Source organism: Meles meles, chromosome 2 (genome assembly GCF_922984935.1).
Source record: "Meles meles chromosome 2, mMelMel3.1 paternal haplotype, whole genome shotgun sequence".
Taxonomy (NCBI): domain Eukaryota; kingdom Metazoa; phylum Chordata; class Mammalia; order Carnivora; family Mustelidae; genus Meles; species Meles meles.
Genome location: NC_060067.1, coordinates 11,557,517 through 11,567,039, shown reverse-complemented (window position 1 = coordinate 11,567,039; position 9,523 = coordinate 11,557,517). Strand labels below are relative to the sequence as shown.

Genomic DNA, 9,523 nt, shown 5'->3' with positions numbered 1-9,523 from the left:
ATCAGCCCCAAGAAGAATCCCCACACAACGGTAGGTACATGGAAATATGAACTGAAGAACTGTTACTCTGAATGCCAAATTTTTCTCAGACTTTCAAAGATACTATTTTCATGGGCTTTTTATAGAACATTCATTTTCACCAAAGGAATAGTATATACCCTACATGAAATTTGGTAAGCCATAAAATGCCTGAATTTTAAGAAATTATGTATGTCAGAGTAAAGCATTCAAGCTGGGTACTTGGGATGATAAATCCACCCAATAACAATCAATCAACTTTTCCCCAGGATGAACCTTAATGCTTTTGAACTTCATAATGACTGAAAAACTTTTCACATGTAACTGTTCTAAATTATATTTTTATTAATGGTTTTGCCTTTTTGAACTTTTTAAAAAAATGTGTCATAGGAACAGAGATGCTTGAAATAACCATATGCACATATAATTAAATATGCACTGAAATTTTGTCCCTAGGATTTTTTCAGGATCGTCCAGCCAACACAATTAACCAATGGTCAGAACAGACGGCCAGAAAACCAGTCTGTACACAGGTGCATAGAGTTACCTTCCCAGAGCACAGGCTAGCTTGTGTTTGAAATATATTATAAATTCAGGACCTACTGAAAGTAAAATACCTGGACACGTCTCTTTTCTCTGCCCTGATCTTTGATGTACCACCTACGGATTTTCAGAATGAGTTAGAGACAGTTCATCATAGACTAAAATAACTTAGATCACTGTTAAAATGAGAATATTTATTATACGACAATTTTTCTTTAAATTATGTCTAGGAGGGTGTTTCTTTTCCTTTCCTTATTTTTGAGATGTCCCAAGAAATTCAATTTAAAACAAATGACCCAGTTAAAACATTAGTATCACAAAAACGTGTCTGCAGAAATCTATAAAGTAATGCGACCATTATTTAATAATACCAAGATGTTCAAATCCAAAAAAGTGCTCTTTCAAAGTAGATACTTCTGAAAGCAAAAACCTTAGTCATAAAAGTTTCTATTGAGTAAAACACTCTTTTTAAGTAAGAGTAAGAGCCACTCTTTGCAATTACCTCCAATTTTATTTTGTTTATTTACAAATTATTTTATTTATTTACAAGTCAGAATGAAAACCAGTTCCACTATTTTATACCTAAATATTATAAGCTTACCAATATTGCTCCAAAAAAATTAGGCAAATTTCTTAAAATGCTACAGTACTATTCCTATACTATGTCATAAATGAAGCATTGCAATACATTCCAAACAGTATTTTTCTTTTCAAAGGAATACCGATCAGCTATTCATTGTGTTTCTTTTCAGGGGTAATCAAAAGGATGAAGCCACTATGCCTGATCATGGGCCTTTTGGCTCTTGCAGCATGCTTTTTGGTAAGTCTCATTAATCACGTTTTCATATTTTTCTCAGAACTATTAATTCAGATTTCTTTTCACATTAATAATGCTACCCTTCCTTATGTATCAGTAGCTATCAATCATTGATGAAACACTGAGTGCTTTAATTTAAATTTAAATTTAAAATCTAATTTAAATAGCCACACGTGGCTTAAGGCTACCATACTGGATGATATTTTTTAAAGATTTTATTTATTTATTTAGAGACACAGAGAGAGAGAGCATGAGTGGGGATGGGGCAGAGAGAGAGAAAGAGAGAGAGAGAAAGTGAGAGAGAGAGAGAAAGAGAGAGAGAGAATCTCAAGCTGACTCCACGCAGAATGCAAAGCCTAACATGGGGCTCAACCTCATGACCCTGATTTCATGACATGAGCCGAAATCAAGAGTCAGACACTTAACTGACTGAGCCACTGGACAATTTAGATCCATAATATCAGACTGCATTATACAGACATGTATAAATGTGGGTCCCCATATATTCACAATTTCATGAGTAGGTTCAACAAACTTATTGCGAATTTTTAATCCAATATACTTAAAGACACTATCTGAATATCCTTGAACATGTTATTTATTTTCATTGGGACTCTGTTTCCTTATCTATAAAATGAGATGCTTAAAATAGGGTGCCTGGGTGGCTCAGTTGGTTAAGCGACTGCCTTCAGCTCAGCTCATGATCCCAGAGTCCTGGATCGAGTTCTGCATTGGGCTCCCTGTTCAGCAGGAAGTCTGCTCCTCCCTCTGACCTTCACCCTCCCATGCTCTCTCTCTCAAATAAATAAATAAATAAAACCTTTAAAAATATATTTATAGAGCAGTTTTTCTCAACCTAGGGTTTGTGCATCACCTACATCAAAGTAATCCAACTCACTTATTCAAATACAGTATTCCAGGCCTCATCCCAGAATGAATAAAGGTGTCTGAGAGTAGGACCTGGAAAAATGCATTTTGCATTGGACTCAGAAGTTACAGACATTTCTATTAACACCTACCATGTGTGAAGGACTGGGTTAAGCAACACAGAAGCTACTGAATATTCAAAGTTGTAAGAAACTTTTAAAAGCCACTGGTTTGGGGTTTTTTTTAAGTATTAAAATTATAATTTCAAATAGGAATAGATTAATTCCAGTTTAGGAAGAGATTAATTCCATAGTAATTTCTACCAAAGAACTATAAAATCTATTATAGCAAATGGAAGGAAAAAAACTTTCTTTTCAGAAGACTACAACTTCTATAAAGCAGGCAACATAAAAGTATATCATTCTGAAGCAGTGCTTCTGTTCATCTACTCTCGGAAACTTGAATAAAAGCTGGTGATTAAATAAGTCACTCGGGCAGTCTGAACTTGACCATATCACTAAGTGCCTTATAGATGTGATAATTTTTGATAAACCAGTAAAATATACTGACATATTTAATAGGTTATATTATGTCTTACGGGCCCAACCTTAAAGCCGATTTTCAGTATTTTCTGTCTCAGAACATGAGAAACGCACTTTATTTTAAAGGATAAGGCTTTGATTATCTAAACAATGTTTTTTTTTTAACATAAACTTGAGAGCTCCAATAATATAAGCAGTTTATCACAAGTGTTTATTTTTATTCTACAAAAATTATTTAATAAAATTTATCATTATGTTAAAAACTCTCTTTGCAAACAGGATTGAAAGAAATTTCCTTAATCAGATAAAGATTATCCTCAAAAGGACGGGGTAGTCCTTAGCACTCAGCTCTGGGATCACTCTGTTCTCTCCCGATCTAACAAGACCTACTGAACCTTCCCCTTGCCACCTTCTGAAAAGGGGAAGAAAGTGAGCTACACAGGTCATCAAGACGTCTCTCTCCTTAATCCCACAGCAATGAAATAGGCCTTTCATTGAAATGGGCCTTTCACCAACTTAATTGTATAAGATTCATGATGATATTTCATTAGAAATAGACCTTTCACCAACTTAACTGTACGAAATTCATGATGATTAATAATTACTGAAATATATAAATGTAAAGGGTAGAATACCCTTTCTATATGGGCAGGTGGATAGTAATATTGAGTCTTCATTCTGTATAGGTAATTTTCCAAATGCTTCATAAACATTCACTCACTTAATCCTCAAAGCAAACCTAACAAAGGGACTACTATTAATCTCATTAGAATATAAATAAATTTAGACTCAAAGTATCCATGTCTTACCTGGATTGTTCCCAAACCAAGTAATACAGGAAATTAGCTGCGAAAACATAGCTTTACTATAAAGGAAAGAGGTGAAAAGAAAGTGACAGCAACAAGGGAATTCAAGGCTGAAAGTAGACTCTGTTTAGAAAAGTAAATTGAACATAAATAATAGTTGTTTTCTAAGGAAAACAAGCCAGTTAAGAGATAAACATTGAAGCTGCAGGATGGGAAAGGGGAAATTGACAGAGCTCTGAGAAAATATTTTTCAAGGAAAAGGAAATATGTAGACTTGAATGACTTTGGTTGTATGACCAGTAAATTGGTGAAGTCTGTAATTGCTCGCATTATTTTGGAGTGGGAGGAATGTCATCTTGATGGGATGCCTGAGAGCTCAGGAAGATGTAGAGAAACTTTCTTTTTTTTTTTTTAGAGGTAGAGAACTTTAATAAAATTGGCATAAACAGAAGATTATAGGCCACTGGGGAATAAGGCTCAGTTAACCTAAGACACTTGAAAAGATTGCAGGGCAGTGCTGAGGGACCGTAAGTTTGTGATGGTACATCTGCCACTACTGTTCAAAAACCTGGAATTAGGGATCGGGGAGACAGTTGATTGAGAAGACACAATCATAAAGTCTAGAATTTATAAGGGCAAAGTGCCAAATGAACAAATACACGAAGGACCAGGGGCAGCAAGAAGGAAATGCAGACACGTGTCCTCTAGAAGCCCTCAGCAGAGTAGGACTTGTGCGTTCTTATCCCAGAGCACTGGCTTGGTTTCCCTCTATTCGGCATGCCCTCTCCCTGTTCGACATTATTCAGCTTCCTTGGAAAGCCGGCCTTCTCAGTGAGATGATCCTTAGTCTTTCCTCTATCCGAAACTAATCACTATAAATTTCTAATGTATTTGTTTCCTACACGATTTTTCAACTATTTTTATTTCCAAAAATTGAATTTCCAAAAATTACAACCACTATACTAGGTGTTTACATAACAAATGGTAGCACATAATATTTATTCAGCACAGTGTCTGAGCCAACCAGTGCCCTAAGCACTTTACAAGTGATATTTCACAACAAATCTAACTCGAATCTGAGACAACTCACCTACCTCAAATCTCAGACAACCTCAAAGTTATCTCAAATTCTAATGGAGGAGGCTGCATCTCTGGAATATCCTGTACTTTTTCCTAGGAAAAAATTCTCATTATAAATTATGAAAATGTTTCAAACTTTACAGAGTTATAAAAACAAAGTTAAAATGACAATCTCAATACCCAGAAATAAACATGACTACTGTTGGGGAAAAAAAAAGGAGGGGGGGAGGTAAAAGGAAGATACTTTTAAGAACATCATTTCTCAGATAAGGAAAGAGAGTCTCAAAAAGGATTCCACATCCTGCAATCTCTAAACAGTAGAGGCAGAATTCAAACCCTGGCATTAAACTCCAGGGACTATCGTTCTGCTTCTGTTTGGACCATTTTGTACTGCCCTGTACTGTCACTGCTTGGTCTGTAGACTCACAAAAGGCATGTTTGCATGCCCACAGCACCTACTTAGCACCTACTTAAATGTACTGAACAAAATAGGTGGCTCAATAATATGTTTATTTGTGATTTGTGTTCAAGGCCTGAAACAATCCTGAACTCTTGAATGAGATATAAAGAGACATTTTCCCCTTTTGGAATTGATTCTAAGGATAGGCTCCACCAAAAGCACAAGATATGATTTTACCTACAATCTTTTTCCCCATCAATACTATAACAGCTTTCATTTAAGAGCCTAAGCATTCAGAGGGTAAAAGAGAAATCTTCACTTTTTTCTGATACAAACTCACAGACTGTGTAACTTGGATACATATATAATAGTTTTCTATTGCCACATAACAAATTACCACAAATTAGTGGTAATTAATTAGTAATGGTAAATTTACTAGTGGTAAATTAGTAGCTTTAAAAAATCCATTTATTATCTCACAGTTTCTTTGGTCAGTCTCTGACCTTGGCTTGGCTGGATTCTCTGCTCAGGGTCTCAGAGGGCTGAAAAGGTATTGTAAAGACTGTATTCCTTCCTGGACCTCAGAGTTCTCTTTTCAAATTTGTGCACTTGTTGGGAGAATTCAGTCCCTTGTTTACAGGACTGCGGTCTTTTCTGTCTGAAGGCAAGCTATAAACCGTAGGGCCACTCCCAGCTCCAACTGAAAAACTACCATTTACTTCCACATGGTCCTCTCCACACCATGCTTCTTTGCTTTGAAGCCAACAGAAGAGCACTTCCTGCAGCTCCAAATCTCTCTGACTTCTGTGTCTGACCCATAGAACCTATTTAAAAGGACTCACCCAATGCCAGTATATGACTGCAGGGGGCAGGAATCTTGGGAGCCATCTTAGAATTCTGCCTGCCACAGACAGTATACATTCTTATGCTTGACTTTGAAATACCTAACCAAAAATTGTTCACTTCTGTTTTCCCACAGCCCAGTGAGAGTCAAAGAGGTCCCAGGAGACAATATCCACCTAGGCCACTGCTTCCTCCTCTTCCTCCTCCAAATTTTCCTTTTGGTCCAGGATTTGTCCCACCCCCTCCTCCACCTTATGGCCCAGGGAGAATTCCACCACCCCCTCCTCCACCTTATGGCCCAGGGAGAATTCCACCACCCCCTCCTCCACCTTTTGGCCCAGGGAGAATTCCACCACCCCCTCCGCCACTGTATGGCCCAGGGAGAATTCCACCACCCCCTCCGCCACTGTATGGCCCAGGGAGAATTCCACCACCCCTGCCTATAATCCATTATGGCCCAGGTTATCCATATCCACCTTTCCAACCAAGACCTTATCCAACTGGATCTCCAACTGGATACCCTTCAATTTATCCTCCCTTTATTCCTGGACCCCAAATACAAACTACTACAACAGACTCCACTACAACCACAACAGGAACCACTACCACCCAAACAGAGCCCACCACCCTCACAACTACCACTTTGACTCCCCCAAAGACAACTACCACTTCAACTCCCGAAGAGACGACTACCGCTTTGACTCCCAAAGAGACAACTACCACTTCAACTCCTGAAGAGACAACTACTGCTTCAACTCCCGAAGAGACAACTACCAATTCGACTCCCAAAGAGACAACTACTGCTTCGACTCCCCAAAGCACAAGTCAGAAGAAGTTTCTAGATAAACTCCTTTCAATTTTTGGATGAGAATGAGATATTCATAAGCTCTGAGCTTTGGGAACGAATAATCTTAGAAAGAAACTACCAAAAATCCACACAAACATTATGACAGCAAAGTGAAAATAAACACTCTAGCAAAAATATGAAACTGCCAGTGTTGTCATGAGTGCCACCAGTTTGTGACCACCATCCCCCACCCCGGCATCCCAATGAAGATTAGTGCTGCCAGAAGCCTGACTTTGTAACATGAAGTCTAGGAGGTAATTAGGGGAAAATACAGTGAAATATCTGGATTTTAAACTTAGGGTGATGGAGTGAGAAAATTAAGCGACAGGATGCCCTCCGGAGTACCACAACCCAGCACACAACTATGACGCATAAAACAACAGGTTAATAGATATTTAAATTAAATAATCGCAGATCTCCCCAAAAAGTCCCCTGAAACATTCCTGAGTACCACCTGATCATTAATTATAAATAAATTTTCATATTATCTGCTCAATTCCAGAATAGAAATGCCTTTCTAGGAAATCAAAGTATTTAAATGCAAAATGAAGCAAAAGTCTTGGAATATGATATAAAAAAACATTTTCCAAGGAAGAAATACACGATGGTTTCGGACATCAGTAATAAAAGGCAGATGGCTACGACACCACAGTTTCCCTTGCTTTCAACTATTAGTTAAGGTTTTAATCAAAAGTATTTCAGAAATGGCCTCACTATACCCTGAGAGCTATATCTTTCAAACATTTTTGACTGTTAAAGTACAAAACTCCATTTTCCTTTCAGGATACAACCACTCACACTGTCACCAAACACATGAATCAAATTTCTCAAAGATATCTAATGTAAGCATAGATTTGTTTACATGTGCTTAATGTTATCTTTAAACCTACAGATACTTGTTGAGAATCTACTGTAATACAGAATCTGTTCCAGTAGCTGAGCAATTAGCGATATGGAAGCCAGTCAAAGTCACTACCTTCACGGAGCTTCCATTGTAGTATGACAAAAAAAAGTAAATACACGTATATGTAGGAGGTGAGAAGTGCTTTGAAAAAATTGGAAAGGTTAAAAGATACAAAGTAGTGTTTCATTTGAGATAATCAGAAAGAACCTATCTGATAAAGTAGTATTTAGGCAAAGGCTTGAAGAATGTTAAGAAGTCAAGTATTCAGGATTTTTCAAATTTTTTGAGTGAGACTTGGATGGCTTATGTATTTCCCCCTTCGGACCGCCTTTGCCATATCCTATAGGTTTTGGACCAATATGTCTTCATTCTCATTGGTTTCCATGAATTGCTTAAGTTCTTTGATTTCCTAGTTGATCCAAACATTCTTAAGCAGGGTGGTCTTTAGCTTCCAAGTGTTTGAATTCCTTCCAAACTTTTTCTTGAGGTTGAGTTCCAGTTTCAAAGCACTGTGGTCTGAGAATATGCAGGGAATAATCTCAATCTTTTGGTATCGGCTGAGCCCTGATTTGTGACTCAGTATGTGGTCTATTCTGGAGAAAGTTCCATGTGCACTTGAAAAGAATGAGTATTCTGTTGTTTTAGGGTGGAATGTTCTGTATATCTCTATGAGGTCCATTTGGTCCAATGTGTTATTCAAAGCTCTTGTTTCTTTATTGATTTTCTGCTTGGATGATCTGTCATTACTGAGAGTGGTGTGTTTAGATCCCCTACTATTAATGTATTCATATCAATATGACTTTTTATTTTGATTAACAGTTGTCTTAGGTAGGTGGCTGCTCCCATACTGGGGGCATAAATATTTACAATTGTTAGATCTTCTTGGTGGATAGACCCTATCTATCATACATAGAATGATGTAGTGTCCTTCTTTATCTCTGACTACAGTCTTTAGTTTAAAATCTAATTTATCTGATATGAGAATCGCTACCCCAGCTTTCTTTTGAGGCCTGTTGGCATGAAAGATGCGTCTCCATCAGCCACAGCAACTTCTTTCAAGACATGTTTCCAAAGGCAAAGGAAACAAAAGCGAAAATGAACATTTGGGACTTCATCAAGATCAAAAGCTCCTGCACAGCAAAGGAAACAGTCAACAAAACAAAGAGGCAACCCATGGAATGGAAGAAGATACTCACAAATAACACTACAGACAAAGGGCTGATATCCAAGATCTATAAAGAATTCCTCAAACTCAACACACACAAAACAGATACTCACATCAAAAAATGAGCAAAAGACCTGGACACTTCTCCAAAGAAGACATACAAATGGCTATCAGACACATGAAAAAATGTTCATCGTCATTAGCCATCAGGGAGATTCAAATCAAAACCACATTGAGATACCACCTTAACACCAGTTAGAATGGCCAAAATTAACAAAACAGTAAACAAGTGTTGGAGAGGATGTGGAGAAAGGGGAAACCTCTTACACTGTTGGTGAGAATGCAAGTTGGTGCAGCCACTTTGGAAAACAGTATGGAGATTCCTTAAGAAATTAAGAATAGAACTTCCCTATGACCCTGCAATTGCACTACTGGGTATTTACCCCAAAGATATAGATGCAGTGAAAAGAAGAGCCATCCGTACCCCAATGTTTATTGCAGCAATGGCCACGGTCACCAAACAGTGGAAAGAACCAAGATGCCCTTCAACGGATGAATGGATAAAGAAGACGTGGTCCATATATATAATGGAGTATTATGCCTCCATCAGTAAGGATGAATACCCAACTTTTATATCAACATGGACGGGACTGGAGGCGATTATGTTCAGTGAAATAAGTCTCAAGCAGAG

At 37.6% G+C, this 9,523-nt stretch overlaps 1 protein-coding gene across 1 annotated transcript; it reads left to right on the top strand.

The window, feature by feature from the left end:
- The first annotated feature begins 1,327 nt into the window (after window positions 1-1,327).
- Window positions 1,328-6,784, top strand: SMR3A (submaxillary gland androgen regulated protein 3A). The gene is made up of 2 exons (XM_045997368.1): window positions 1,328-1,381; window positions 6,053-6,784. The coding sequence occupies exons 1-2, from the start codon at window positions 1,328-1,330 to the stop codon at window positions 6,782-6,784; spliced, it is 786 nt and encodes a 261-aa protein (XP_045853324.1).
- The last annotated feature ends 2,739 nt before the right edge of the window (window positions 6,785-9,523 follow it).

Coding starts and splice junctions, on each gene's coding strand:
- SMR3A (XM_045997368.1), top strand. CDS start 1,328: ATGAAGCCACTATGCCTGATCATGGGCCTTTTGGCTCTTGCAGCATGC. Junction 1,382..6,052: donor CTCTTGCAGCATGCTTTTTG/GTAAGTCTCATT, acceptor GTTTTCCCACAG/CCCAGTGAGAGTCAAAGAGG.